Consider the following 16078-nt stretch of genomic DNA (forward strand, 5'->3'; position numbering starts at 1 on the left):
CTCGAAATTGAGCTCAGGTGCATCCTGTTTCCCCTGATCATCCTTGAGATGTTTCTGCAGCTTAATTGGAGTCCACCTGTGGTAAATTCAGTTGACTGGACATGATTTGGAAAGGCACACACCTGTCTATATAAGGTCCCACAGTTGACAGTTCATGTCAGCGCACAAACCAAGCATGAAGTAAAAGGAATTGTCTGTAGACCTCCAAGACAGGATTGTCTCGAGGCACATATCTGGGGAAGGTTACAGAAAAATTTCTGCTGCTTTGAAGGTCCCAATGAGCACAGTGGCCTGCATCATCTGTAAGTGGAAGAAGTTCGAAATCACCAGGACTCTTCCTAGAGCTGGCCGGCCATCTAAACTGAGCGATCGGGGGAGAAGGGCTTTAGTCAGGGAGGCGATCAAGAACCCGATGGTCACTCTGTCAGAGCTCCAGAGGTCCTCTGTGGAGAGAGGAGAACCTTCCAGAAGGACAACCATCTCTGCAGCAATCCACCAATCAGGCCTGTATGGTACAGCGGCCAGACGGAAGCCACTCCTTAGTAAAAGGCACATGGCAGCCTGCCTGGAGTTTGCCAAAAGGCACCTGAAGGACTCTCAGACCATGAGAAAGAAAATTCTCTGGTCTGATGAGACAAAGATTGAACTCTTTGGTGTGAATGCCAGGCATCACGTTTGGAGGAAACCTGGCACCATCCCTACAGTGAAGCATGGTGGTGGCAGCATCATGCTGTGGGGATGTTTTTCAGCGGCAGGAACTGGGAGACTAGTCAGGATAAAGTGAAAGATGGCTGAAGCAATGTACAGAGACATCCTGGATGAAAATCTGCTCCAGAGTGCTCTTGACCTCAGACTGGGGCGACGGCTCATCTTTCAGCAGGACAACAACCCTAAGCACACAGCCAAGATATCAAAGGAGTGGCTTCAGGACAACTCTGTGAATGTCCTTGAGTGGCCCAGCCAGAGCCCAGCCTTGAATCCAATTGAACATCTCTGGAGAGATCTTAAAATGGCTGTGCACCGACGCTTCCCATCCAACCTGATGGGGCTTGAGAGATGCTGCAAAGAGGAATAGGCGAAACTGGCCAAGGATAGGTGTGCCAAGCTTGTGGCATCATATTCAACAAGACTTGAGGCTGTAATTGCTGCCAAAGGTGCATCGACAAAGTATTGAGCAAAGGCTGTGAATACTTATGTACATGTGATTTCTCAGTTTTTTATTTTTAATAAATCTGCAAAAACCTCAAGTAAACTTTTTTCACATTGTCATTATGGGGTGTTGTGTGCAGAATTCTGAGGAAAAAAATGAATTTAATCCATTTTGGAATAAGGCTGTAACATAAGAAAATGTGGAAAAAGTGATGCGCTGTGAATACTTTCCGGATGCACTGTATATATATATATATATCCATCCATCCATCCATTGTCTCCCGCTTATCCGAGGTCGGGTCGCGGGGGCAGCAGCTTGAGCAGAGATGCCCAGACTTCCCTCTCCCCGGCCACTTCTTCTAGCTCTTCCGGGAGAATCCCAAGGCGTTCCCAGGCCAGTCGAGAGACATAGTCCCTCCAGCGTGTCCTGGGTCTTCCCCGGGGCCTCCTCCCGGTTGGACGTGCCCGGAACACCTCACCAGGGAGGCGTCCAGGAGGCATCCTGATCAGATGCCCGAGCCACCTCATCTGACTCCTCTCGATGCGGAGGAGCAGCGGCTCTACTCTGAGCCCCTCCCGGATGACTGAGCTTCTCACCCTATCTTTAAGGGAAAGCCCAGACACCCTGCGGAGGAAACTCATTTCAGCCGCTTGTATTCGCGATCTCGTTCTTTCGGTCACTACCCATAGCTCATGACCATAGGTGAGGGTAGGAACATAGATCGACTGGTAAATTGAGAGCTTCGCCTTGCGGCTCAGCTCCTTTTTCACCACGACAGACCGATGCAACGCCCGCATTACTGCGGATGCCACACCGATCCGCCTGTCGATCTCACGCTCCATTCTTCCCTCACTCGTGAACAAGACCCCGAGATACTTGAACTCCTCCACTTGGGGCAGGATCTCGCTACCAACCCTGAGAGGGCACTCCACCCTTTTCTGGTTGAGGACCATGGTCTCGGATTTGGAGGTGCTGATTCTCATCCCAGCCGCTTCACACTCGGCTGCGAACCGATCCAGAGAGAGCTGAAGATCACGGCCTGATGAAGCAAACAGGACAACATCATCTGCAAAAAGCAGTGACCCAATCCTGAGCCCATCAAACCGGACCCCCTCAACACCCTGGCTGCGCCTAGAAATTCTGTCCATAAAAGTTATGAACAGAATCGGTGACAAAGGGCAGCCCTGGCGGAGTCCAACTCTCACTGGAAACGGGTTCGACTTACTGCCGGCAATGCGGACCAAGCTCTGGCACTGATCGTACAGGGACTGAACAGCCCTTATCAGGGGGGCCGGTACCCCATACTCTCGGAGTACCCCCCACAGGATTCCCCGAGGGACACGGTCGAATGCCTTTTCTAAGTCCACAAAACACATGTAGACTGGTTGGGCAAACTCCCATGCACCCTCCAGGACCCTGCTAAGGGTATAGAGCTGGTCCACTGTTCCGCGACCAGGACGAAAACCACACTGTTCCTCCTGAATCCGAGGCTCGACTATCCGACGGACCCTCCTCTCCAGGACCCCTGAATAGACTTTTCCAGGGAGGCTGAGGAGTGTGATCCCTCTGTAGTTGGAACACACCCTCCGATCCCCCTTCTTAAAGAGGGGGACCACCACCCCGGTCTGCCAATCCAGAGGCACTGTCCCTGATGTCCATGCGATGTTGCAGAGGCGTGTCAGCCAAGACAGTCCTACAACATCCAGAGCCTTGAGGAACTCCGGGCGTATCTCATCCACCCCCGGGGCCCTGCCACCAAGGAGTTTTTTGACCACCTCGGTGACCTCAGTCCCAGAGATGGGGGAGCCCACCTCTGAGTCCCCAGGCTCTGCTTCCTCATTGGAAGGCATGTTAATGGGATTGAGGAGGTCTTCGAAGTATTCCCCCCACCGACCCACAACGTCCCGAGTCGAGGTCAGCAGCGCACCATCCCCACCATATACAGTGTTGACACTGCACTGCTTCCCCTTCCTGAGACGCCGGATGGTGGACCAGAATCTCCTCGAAGCCGTCCGAAAGTCATTCTCCATGGCCTCCCCAAACTCCTCCCACGCCCGAGTTTTTGCCTCAGCAACCACCAAAGCCGCATTCCGCTTGGCCTGCCGGTACCTATCAGCTCGAGAAATATAGATACATACTGTATTTGACTAGCTGATAGGTAAAATGTGGTATTTGTATAATTATACACACTAAACACCTTCTTTCATTAGTAGTGTTCTTCATATTTTTAATGTATTTCTCTTTTCACATATTATTTAATAAAAAATATATATTTTATTCTTTCCATAGAGATAATATTGGTTTCATCACCTACCGCTATACATGTGATGCCTTTGCTGCCCTTGAAAATGGACACAGCTTACGTCGGCTCAATGAACCTCAGTTTGAGTTGTGCTTTGGGGGATGCAAGCAGTTCTGCCAATCAAATTACACAGATTTAGGTAAGTTATTTTGGTTTTAACTGAAAAGATGCTGATTAAAGGGTATAATTTATGAGAAAGGTGGCCTGATGTTGTAATGGTTAGAAGTGCTGCCTCGAATCCTGCTCTAGACACTTTCTATGGGAAGACTGCAAATTACCCTGTGTATTTTTTTTTCCAAATTTTCTTCTCATTTCCTATAGACCCTTGCAGTACAATAATAGTGACTCTACATTGGCTCTGTATATAGGAGTGTCGCTGAGTGTAATGGACTGGCATCAAATCTAGTGTTGGTTCTTATTTTGCATCTGATGCTATAGGATTCAAGACTAAACCCCAAATTGGTCTAATAAATAATTAACTGATGCGTATACAGTAGATGAGCATGATCTGTAGTAGCTATAAGTTAGCATGTCCTACAGGCTGCATTCCTCCTTCAGTCTGTGTTGTGTGTAAATGCCATATTTCTGAATGCAAGAGACATCTTTCATTTATTCTTCTATTTTAAATATAGTAAAACAGTAGTTCTTAGTGCTGGACAACTGCTGCAGTTGTACTCTTCTAATGTGTTCATTCTTTAAGATAAAAACCTATCACCGCTTGTGAATAGCATTTTAGAATTGCTAGTTGCAATTCTAGGATATACTAGGATACGCAGATATAGAAAATTTGAATGAATCAGTGCATTACCATAATTTTATTATAAAGGATTCCCTTCATGGTCTTTGTTAATTTTAACTTCATTTTTTTAAATCAGTTTTCATAAGCTGTTTGCACCCATAGTTTCTTCAATCTGAATTCTTTTGAAAGTCACCTGTAGTAGACAATGGAAATCATTGCTTCTGGACTGAGTTTGAAAAACCACCAGAGTAAAGAAACTAGTTTTTAAAATAATTATCTAAACAACAGAAATTGTCATCATCTTCAGGTAATTCTGGAGAATGCAATCTGTTTCGTAGCCACCATGCTGTGTGTCAGGTCTATCAGTGAACACACCCCGAGCTGTCTTATTGGCCAAAAAAAATGATAATTTCATGAAACTTTTCCACATTTCAGGATGTACGCTTTAAAATTTTGAAAATTATGTGGTTGTCAGAGTTGTCCATTGCCTTTTTCCATTTTTATATTTGTTATGCAGTAATAAACTGTGGGTTAACTTATTTTCCTCAGTATCAAAAGGAATTCTCTGACTTAGGCAAATTTATAATACTTCTGTATAACTCGCTCAGTCACTTGTCTTGAAGGAATAGAGGAGTGTTTTTCCAGGTACTCAGATACATTATTTTTATAGTTACATACTGGGTTACAGATAACTGTTTCATTACTCCATTACTAGTGCCCATCCCTATCCTCATGTCCAATAGCCTTCTTTCTCCTTCTACATCTATATATTGTGGTTTTATATAACCTTTAACAGTAAAATGTTGAAACAAAGCAAGTCTTAGGTTTAAGCCATTCTGTATGTTTGTATCTGTTTAATTTTTCAACATCTGTATGAGTTTACAAAGCTATTTAAATTTTAGTTTTGATCGTTCAAGCAAAAATTAATCAAGAAAACTAAAACTTCCATCAGTTCTAGGCAGTGAAAACCGCAGTGAAATCATTTGCACTCATATAACATTCTCCGACCCAAGTAATCCAATACCTGGGTCTCCTGGGCACTGGAGCCTGTTCTGTCTACATCAGACACAAGGCCCTGCAAGGTTTGACAGTCCATCTCAAGGCCCACTTGTGCACACATGCACACATACACAGAGCCAATGGAGAACTGGCAGTTTACACAGACAGAGACTGTATGCCCATTCCAGACCTAGGATGCTGCATCTGTTTAGCAGAACCCCCTAAGAATGTTGTGCTATCCTAACTTAATTGCAGCTGTTATGAAAGTCTTTTTGTCTGAGACAAAAATGGTTATGCTTTAAATATGTTGGTTATGTTTAAGTGATGGTTAGAAGTTGTCAAGTGCTTTGCTACAAGAAATGTTACTATAGTCTGTTTTGCCATAACAATTTGAGCTACATTTTAACACGGAGAAAACTCATGGCTAGCTAAAGCACGGAGATTACAGTGGAAAAACATTCTGAACAGCCCCTTGTTTTTTGGGGCCCAAAATGCAGCTGATATTCATTCCTAATTGTATTTAAATGTACAATGTAAAGGCTGGATATGCTAATTGTAAAGTGTTCATCCATTTCGTTTTATATCCTAATCCTCCCACTTGGAAAAATAGGTTAAGCCATGTAGTAAAATAGAGTAGCTATGACAATTAAAATGAATGAATAACTCCCCCCTCCAACCCCTTCAAATTGGCAGTTGAAGTGATCCACTTTCTTTTTGCCAGAAGAGGTGACACTGACAGGTCACAAAGAATATGGCATGCAATTGCATCTGGCATTTGTAATAAATAATTCTTCAGGTTGGCAAAATGGAATTATTACGACACACAATGCCAACAATGAAAGCATGAAAAATGGGAAGTCATTTGTTCCAACACTCATCACAATGAGTTCATTAAAAAGAGGACTGGAGAGACTGATTGAAGTGCTGACAGCTACTGTGTAATGTGGTGATGAAAGCCAGCATTATCCTGGGGTCCTGAAGGACACTGTCTTGTTTTAGTGGGAGTCTTAATTAAAGTGAAATGCAGTAAGTTACAAAAGATGATTGTAATACTAATCTCAAAACCTCCCCTAAAACGACCCTGGGCGGTTGAAGTTTAATAATTGCTGTTGCTCCACATAGTGATGTAATGGCACCTAAGGTGTCTGAAATCTTAGTGGGCTCGGCTTCTTCATATGAGGTGGGGTTTCTTTCGAGATCCATGTGTGTGACACGATGATGCCCATTCTTGACATTTTAATATCTTGTGACCTTTGAGAATGGAATAGACGTTAAAAGTGATTTCCCTTGCTATCCACAAAAATGTTCAACCTGAATGAATGGTACACAGCAGGAATGTGAATTGCTTTACACTTTAATACTAAATGTCACATGCTGTGGGGCTGTGCTGCCGCAAGTTTGGAAACACAGTGCATCAATCTGTATTTTCACTTCATTTAGTATGTTGCACGGTGGAGATGAATTACATTAGTAAGTTTGGAAAATAAGATGACCTCTTGATGTATCAGAAATGTTTTGAGGTGGAGCCTTTTACTGTACATCAGTTTCAGATTCTAGAAGATGTTAAATGTAGATGGACTATTCATTCTAAGCACTCTGTGATATAAAAGTGTGCTTACCCTTGAACGGGTGTTTTTTTTTTTTCCAGTGGAATTAAGCAATCATAGCCTTAAAAGAATGAATTATGAGACTTACTCATTAAGCTTGTGACCCCCCCGATCTAAACAGAATCCATCAGGTTGCTCATTATCTACTTTCATAAGGAAAAAAGAATCCATGGCCTTTTGTATTTCTTGTGCAGGAAGACCGTGTTTATTCATTTCTGTTCTGTATTCAGGTGCACTTCTCACTATAGGGGCGCGCTGTCTGATACTGAGCACCCGTTGGCTATTGTCTTGGATCGCAATCTTGCATGTGCCACGTCCATTCCCATTTGTCATGCTCTTTAAGCGTATCTTGGGTTGGTTTGGCACCCCATTTGTGCTGCTGTCTGCCAAAAGAGATAAGACTGTTTTATTTATTATCAGTGTTCACATCAAAATGCATGTTTCACATTTGCTAGGTTGTCATATGCTCTGTAGTAAAGGCTTTTTCAGCTCCTTTCCCTGTTGAATTATGCAGAGGTAATGTCTAAATATCTCATGTAATAGTTTTTTTTTAAGTACATTGACAGTGTGCTCTATTTGCTTAGGGTACTGAAGGAATAAAAGGAGGCCAATAGTATACCATCTGAATTGTCACAGAGATTTTAGTTTTCTGTCAGAAGCCTTGATTTCAAACCTTATCAGAAATACTTAACTTAATACTAAATGTTTCTTTAAAAAGGATGAATAAGTTATTAAAAACTTACCGGCATATCTGCATTTAATCATGCCGTTTCAATGGCGATTCTATGGCTTTCATCACTATAGAAAACTCTATTAACACTGTAATTACGAACACTGTGGAAATCTGGTTGGTTGAATAAGTTGTACATTAAATTTTTAAAACCACTCTTGCACCTTAATTTTGTTTACCAGTAAATGTTATCAAGTGCACAGCTTTAATTAAGCTAGCTGCTGGCTTTGTGCAATTGTCAGGTTTAATATCTGAAGCAGCATTCTGTGGTCAGACAGCTATACCATATGTATTGAACATGGAAAGCATATTTTTTAATGAAAAACATCCAGTCTCTGAAATACTTACTAAGAAATGATGAACAAACATCACATTCTGCTACAACTGAGAAAAAAAATTGCAGTTCCATTCAATAGCCAATCCACTACTGGTCAATTTTAGCATTTTATGCAGATGTAATTAATGTCCCTGTTTTATTGCTTAATGTCCCCATCATTCCATCCATTTTCTGAGTCCCCTTATCCAGGTTTTAGAAATAAGGGACCCAAGCCTACTCTGGTTATAAAGCTGATTGCCGTATGAGGCAATATTCCAGTGCTGGACATCCTCATAAGAACACTTCTACATCACTCATATTAGTTTAATATAAAGTCACCAGATTACCTATTATGTACCTGTTTGGGATATTTTACATCACACACCCACTTCATGGGCGCCACATACAAATAATGACCAAGACTCCCAAGACTCCGGGCATATATTTCATGGAACATGCTCCTGCTTTCCCGTTGCCATATCTGCTTCTCCTGAGTCACTTCCCTTTTACCTTAGCATATCACCGTGTGGATATCTTTACATAGCAGTGGTAGTACTAATAGCACTATTATCACATGCACAGAGAACAGTGAAATTCTTATTTGCACACCCAACCAGCATGCAACATGCCACCACTGTCTGGCACCGTGAAATGTACCAAAATACATAATATCATTTGACAAGACAACAAATCCACTTACCCAATAAGGATGGAGTAAATACATGGCATATTACAGGTATAATGGCTAGTTCATAGAGGAAACTCCTCCAGTGTAACGACATAACTGTTCTCCAACCCTAACACATAGACCACTCAGAAGATGGGAATGACATATTAAACGGTCCATTGTGAGTGTGATGAATGACAAGCAAAACATTGTCAGAATATGTCTTCGATGTTTCCTGACAGTTTATTTGGACTTCTGATTTGTCAAAAAAAGTTGGTTAACAGATATCCATGGATGGAAAGATTTTGCATATGTATTCATATCATATAGAATGATGCTGTCAATGCATTTACTGATAGAATTGTCAAAAAGTTAACTGCATTTTCCATTTTATGTCCTGCACCAACTGTATTAGTCAATTTCCTTTTCTTAATATTTACTTCAGATAAAAGAACTGACAGAAAGGGCTGCATTCAAAATACACTGTATGAGCCACAATGCTGTAGTGGGTGACTGAGCGTGAAGGATACCATACGAGATGCAAAGGCAAACACCCAAACAACAATCTCTGTCTCTCTGCTGGTCTAACAGCTTTGTTCTGGGCTCACCACGTTAGCTGGTTGCTCCCTAAAAGGAGGTATTAGAGCCAGAATGTTTACGGCCAGAAAATGCCCTTCCTGGAACCAGCCTCCTCAACATGACACACCTTGAAATGGTGGCTTAGGTCAGATTGGTATAGCACAAAAAAACAGTAATTAATGTTGAAAACAGTAAGAATACATCTCGCTACTAATAAGCGCATACATCATTTTAGGAACATACAATACTTGCATACATACCCAATACTTTAAACCAGGAAAACTCCCACCATCTTTTGAGCTTCCTTGGAAAATGCAGCACCATTTTACTAATTATGAGCACTGCTTTGTGCCAAGGTCACATCTGTGTTTTACAGCGTAATGTCTATGCAGTCAATTGCATCATACAGTGTTGGCTGAATGAGTGTCAGGAATCCCATCACCTGAATTGTAAATGCAAGTTAGGCACTAAATATTTAAACATCGATAAAGGAAGAAGTGCTACAAATGACAGGTGACCATTCAGTCGACCATGCTCATTTGATTAGCTAATTGCTAACATGTTCAGATATCTCAAACAGAAACTTTTTTTAAAGCTGTCCAGGTTTCCGCTTTGACTGTTTTTTTCTCTATTTTCAAATAAATTCATCTTATTTAACCAGCAATGTATTGCCTTTATTAGAAAGCATGTCAGTGTCTTTCCAAGCTTGTCTTGTAAATAATGTTTTTTTTTTCTGTCTTTTTGTGAAGATTAGTGTTTAAAATTAAATATTTGTTTCCCAGAACCCCTGGAACTGAAACTTCTGACTTCTTATTTCAGATTCCCATTCAGATGATTTTGATCCTGCTGCTACTAAAAGCAAGTACGACTCCTTGGATTTTGATAGCTTGCTGAAAGAGGCTCAGCGTAGTCTGCGCAGGTAACTAATCTAAAACTTGCCATAGGCAGAGGGATTCATAATACCTCATGGATGTTCCGTCCTTCAAGAAGTAAAACTGTCATGAATTTTACACTCTAATGTATGGAAGAAAAAAAAATATATATATATAAATAAATATATATCTTCGTGAAAATAAAGTTTACATGAACATAGCTGCTGAGGAACTGAAAAAGAGTGATTATTAAACAACAGTGATGAAGTCATCCAGACAACCAATAAGCCGTCATACCGAAACCAATATTTCTGTACATTAGTACATGAAAAATGTCAACGGAAGATCTTCCATGCTCCTGCAAATAGCTCTGTGACTGTTGGAAATGTGCAGCTTGTTCAGTTTATCTTTTTTTTCTTTTCCCTGATGTTTTGGATGTGGTGTTACATTAAGTAATAAGAGTTGGGAATAAATACAAGGGTTTGTTTGTTTGTTTTTTTTTTTCAGACTTTTTTTGGACTAAATTCTGAAAAAGGAAAATATAGTTGCAGAAGAGCAAATTAAATGGAGTATTTTTTATTTTGTGTACATAAAATGACAAAGTTGTTTATTTGTTACAGCTATGCACTGTAAAAATGCAGCCTTCTTTTCAATGATGCTGAAGTTTTCTTAATCAAGAATGTTAAATTGCAGTTATTAAAATGTTGAAATCTTATATACCCCAAATCATTTGAAGAACTAAAGATGTGCTAATATGATTGTATGACTATGCGAGTGTGGGTCTTCAGAGGTTTTTTTTGTTTTGTTTTTTGTTTTTTACTTTTCATTCAAGGTTGTCAATGTCCTTTAACCCTGTTTAATGTGGTTGGAGTATCATTTTTGGCTTCAAACTTGCCGAATCAGTATTTTATCTCTATCACTTGTGTAAAGTTCATCTTTCTCAGTTTGAAGTTTCTTGTTGGTTTTGTATTTTTTTTAAATTATGTGAAGCTTTCCGATGGCTAACCATGGAAAGAACTTTGTGTGTGTGTTTATGTGCTATATATAGTACAGTAATTTAATTCAGCTTTACTAAATGAAGATGTTGATAATCATTAGTTGCATTCACCTATGTTCATGGCAATCAGTCATGCAAAAGAAATTCATTCAGTATCATCATGAATCAAGTGATCCTCCTATCATGATGCTTTTCCACCTTGTATGTTTATTTTAGTTTATATTTCCTAACCCTCTCATTAGCATAAACCTTTACTGGGCTGTAAGTATTTTGTTTCTGGGCCGTATTTATCTGTATTTATTTTTTACTTAAAAAGTTTTATAAAAATATCTACTTGGAACATACAGAGCGTAATGCATTTAACTATTTATTCTGTTAATTATTTAATTTTTTTATTTAATATTTGAGGATAAAAATGTCACAGAACATGCATCAATGGGGCATAGTGCTATTTCATGCCTTATTATAAATGACAGAGCAACAGCTAAAGTTTCTATTTTCATAAAAGCACTATGTTAGCCACTTCCCATGCTTACTTACAAATGTTTCCTACTCCACTTATCTGTGCATTCTGCTTCAAGTTCAGCATCTGTTGCTTGTAAGATTTTCTGGCTTATTTTTGCTTCTGATTTTCCTTTTTTTAATTATAGTGTTTAAAGCAATAAGGATTAAATGGTTTTCACAGGTACTTTGTGTTCCTAGTATAATGCTCTGGGTGTTTTATAGATAAGTTGCTCGATTATGTGAATGCCAAACAGAGGTTTACAGTTTTCTTTCCTGGATTTTTAAATCTTATCTTTGTTGTAAAATAAATAATATATATATATATATATATATATATATATATATATATATATATATATATATATATATATATATATATATATATAAAACTAATATTGAAAACAGGAAACGCATAACAAAAGAAACAAACAAAAGCAATAAATTATTTTTTAAAAAATTCAAAAGCTAGCTTATTATGTTTATGTGGTCCTGTACCAGGCACGTTACCCAGTTTGCTCACAGACGTTTTCTAGGAGTTCATTCCAGTTTGTCATACCACAATTTTTACTTTCCTGCCCATAATTTTGAGCTTATGGATCTAAAAATGTGTTGGCTATGCTGTGTCACAGTTATTTTTACGCCTCTCTTTGTGGTCTGCCTTTTGTCTCTCTCTTTTCTATCTTATATTTATGTAAAAACATATACAATATGTGTGTAAGTATATCATATATATACACTGATCAGCCACAACTTTAAAACTGCCTGCCTAATATTGTTTAGGTCCCCCTCATGCTGCCAAAATAGCTCTGACCCGTTGTGTCATGGACTCCACAAGACCCCTGAAGGTGTCCTGTGGTATTTGGCACCAAGATGTTATTAGCAGATCCTTTAAGTCCTGTAAGTTGCGAAGTGGGGCTTATTTTTGTAGCACATCCCACAGGTGCTTGATTAGATTGAGAAATGAGGAATGTGGAAACCAAGTCAACAACTCAACATCTTTCCCACATTCCTCAAACCATTCCTGAACAATTTTTGCAGTATGGCAAGACATATTATCCTGTTAAACAGAGGCCACTGCTATCAGGGAATACCGGTGGCGTGAAGGGTTGTACGTGGTCTGCAACAATCTTTAGGTAGGTGTTATGTGTCAAAGTAATGTCCACATGAAGGCCACAACCCAAAATCTCCAAGCAGGACATTGCCCAGAGCATCACACAAGCTCTGCTGGCTTGCTTTCTTCTCATAGTGCAACCTGCTGCCATCTCTTCCCCGGGTAAATGATGTATACACACCCAGCCATCCACTTGATCTAAAAAAAAAACGATTCATCAGACCAGGCTACCTTCTTCCAGTACTCCGTGATCCATTGTAGGTGCTTTAAGTGGTGGACAGGGGTCAGCATGGGCACTCGGACTGGTCTGTGGTTATGCAGCCCCATGTGCAGCAAGTTGTCATGAACTGTGTGTCCTGACACCTCTCCCTCATGGCCAGCATTAAGGTTTTCAGCATTTTGTGCTATGGTGGCCCTTTCGTAGTATTGGACCAGACAGGCTAACTTTTGCTCCCCACATATATCGGTGCCTATGACCCTGCTGCCAGTTTACTGCTTGGCCTTTAAAGGACCACTTTTGGTAGATACTAATCACCGCAGACTGGGAATACTCCACAACACCTACTATTTTGGAGGTGCTCTTACTCAGTTGTCTAACCATCACATTTTGGCCCTTATCAAAGTCTCTCGGGTCCTTAACACTTGCCCATTTTCCCTGCTTCCACACATCATCTTCAAGAACTGACTGTTCACTTGCTGGTTAATATAATCCACCCCTTGACAGGCACATTTGTGACAAGATAATGTTATTCACTTGACCCGTCAGTGGTTTTAATATTGTGGCTGATCAGTGTTTGTATATATATATATATAGTATATTTATAAATATGCTATTTATATATAGATTTACACCATATACACTATATATGTATGAGGTTTTATATATATTTAATATTAATACCCTTGGCAAAAGCCACTTTATTAAGGGAACTGAAAGTTCCTTTTGCTAGTTGCACTGCAATAATATCTACAAAATGTTTATCAGTGACAAAAAGCCAAACAGAAGCTGTACTTTGTTTACTTCCCTAATCATGCTTACAGTGAAGGTGAAATGACAGTTACCTTTAATATGAGACAAAAGATAACCTCTACTTGTGTCCCATTGATTTTGTATTTTGATTGTATCCGGCATTCAAGCGATGACGAAGCTCAATTACCTCAGAAGTTATAGAAAACTTCTGAGAGAAAACTTATTGATTCTGGTGTACCTATTTGCATCTCTTTGCAGATGAGAGCTTTTTTATCTCAAGTGGGAAAAAAAAGACTGTAAAGCCAGTAAAGAAAACAAAAACTTTATTTTACTTTGTGTTTAATTTATATCTTCCTCCCTCTCCCTGTGTTTCTTTCCTTCTTGTCTGGAGCTTGGGTAATGGTGTCCTGTTCCATTTTGATGGCTGCAGCTTTCGTCATTGTAAAATAAAATCTGCTTTGTAAATTGCGTAGAGTAGCAATATTATATAACACTTGATGATTCAATATTTTAACTGTGTGACAGACTTTTTAATAATAAGAAATTCTGAAGAATATGGCACTGCTTAATGTCTGTGGGTGAACATACTTTTTGTTGGTAGAACTATCCCAAGGGAGAGGGAGTGTGAGCTGTCTATCTGCGTCCTGTCCAGGTTGCCTTCCATTCACCAACTCTTTACTAATATCTTTGTGGTTCTACCCATTGTATAAAATTATTGTGATTTATTTTTTTTATGTGCAATTCTCATCAGCATCACCAAACTAATAAAGGGAAACACATGTTTCAAAGTACTTTTCTCTGGTGTGTTCATATAAAAAAGGTCTGGGTACTTTCTACAATAAAGGGATATCAAGAATGTTATGGTTGTGTAGCACTGGAGATGGTTTCTTGGGAGCTATGATTATAGTCTTTTTAATTAGTTTACACATTGGGATGGAGAAGATGCAGAAATACACACATGGAATCCTTGTGTTGAGATAAATAAAAAAAAACATTAGAATTAGAACAATCTAGACAAGAACAGGCCATTCAGCCCAACAAACCTCACCAGTTCTATCCACTTAATTCCTCCAAAACAATATCAAGTCAAATTTCGAAAGATCCTAAAGTCCTACTGTCTACCACACTATTTAATAGCTTATTCCATATGTCTTTGGTTCTCAATGTGAAGAAAAACTTCCTAATGTTTGTGTGAAATGTACCCTTAACAAGTTTCTAATTGTGTCCTAGTGTTCTTGATGAACTCATTTTAAAGTAACAATCTCGATCCACTGTACTAATTCCCTTCATAATTTTAAATACTTTAATCATGTCTCCTCTTAATCTTCTTTTGCTTAAACTGAAAAGTCTCAGCTCTTTTAATCTTTCTTCATAATTCATCCCCTGTAGCCCTGGAATCAGCCTAATCGCTCTTATCTGGACTTTTTCTTGTGCTGCTATGTTTTTTTTATAGCCTGGAGACCAAAACTGCGCACAGCACTCCAATGACACCTCACTGGTGTTTTATAAAGCTTGAGCAGAACCTCCTTGTTCTGCTATATTACTATACTATATATATATACTATATATATATTACTATATTACTTCTGCTATATTGCTATATTACTTAAAATTCTGTTGGCCTTCTTAATGACTTTAGAACACTATCAAGTGTCCACCATGACCTCTAGGTCTTTTTCATTAGGGATACGTTTTAACTTTCAGACCTCCCATTGTGTATTCAAACCTAACATTTTCACTTTCTACATGTAATACTTTACATTTACTGACATTAAATTTCAACTGCCACCAATCAGCCCAAGCCTGTATGCTGTCCAAGTCCTTCTGTAATGATTCAGCAGATTCCAGATTATCTGCCAAACCACCTATCTTGGTATCTTCTGCAAAATTAACCAGCTTGTTACTTATATTCCTATTTAAATCTTTTATATATATTAAAAATAGTAGCGGCCCTAGCACTGACCCCTGTGGGACACCACTCTTAATGTCAGCTAATTCTGATAAGGTTCCTCACACCATAACCCTCTGTCGAGCTAATTTTGCACCCCTCTACAAACAACACCCTGATCTCCCACTTCTTTTAGTTTTATGGCAACCTTTCATGTGACACCTTATCAGATGCTTTCTGAAAGACCAGATAAACATCACATGCTCCACTGTGATTGTTTCCTTTTGGTGCTTTCCAGCACAAACATCCCCATGCTGACTATTCCCTGAACTGTAAAAATATTTGTTGAAAAAGGTACATTTTTTTTGCCCAAATGCAGTACGTATTCAAGTCTAAAGTCTAATATTGGATTCAATTTTGTGGCCTTTGGTGTTCCCTTGCTGAATTAGCTCCATTTTCATGTTCTTGTGTTCTATTTGGTAAAGCTGTATGCATTAAAAAGAAAGAAAATGGATATTTAGCATCTTAATAACCCTTATAAATGCAAATGCTTAGTAAATATTTGTAAATTCATGAAGGATAAAAATAAACTGCTTATTCTTAGAGGGTTATAATTGCTAACTTAAGCATTCTCAGACTTCCACAAT

General features: G+C 39.4%; 1 protein-coding gene across 6 annotated transcripts in view; it reads left to right on the forward strand.

The window, feature by feature from the left end:
* Positions 1 to 14334, forward strand: part of ppargc1a (peroxisome proliferator-activated receptor gamma, coactivator 1 alpha) — a 1156878-nt gene extending 1142544 nt beyond the window's left edge. For all 6 annotated transcript variants that reach the window (XM_051927770.1, XM_051927769.1, XM_051927771.1 and 3 more), the window contains 2 exons: positions 3440 to 3591; positions 9909 to 14334. In XM_051927770.1, the coding sequence (XP_051783730.1) occupies positions 3440 to 3591; positions 9909 to 10012 (256 nt within the window). In that variant the 3' untranslated portion in view covers positions 10013 to 14334. The remainder of the gene's footprint in view (positions 1 to 3439; positions 3592 to 9908) is intronic.
* Positions 14335 to 16078: the final 1744 nt, after the last annotated feature.

The sequence above is a fragment of the Erpetoichthys calabaricus genome, chromosome 5 (assembly GCF_900747795.2).
Source record: "Erpetoichthys calabaricus chromosome 5, fErpCal1.3, whole genome shotgun sequence".
NCBI classification, from domain to species: domain Eukaryota; kingdom Metazoa; phylum Chordata; class Cladistia; order Polypteriformes; family Polypteridae; genus Erpetoichthys; species Erpetoichthys calabaricus.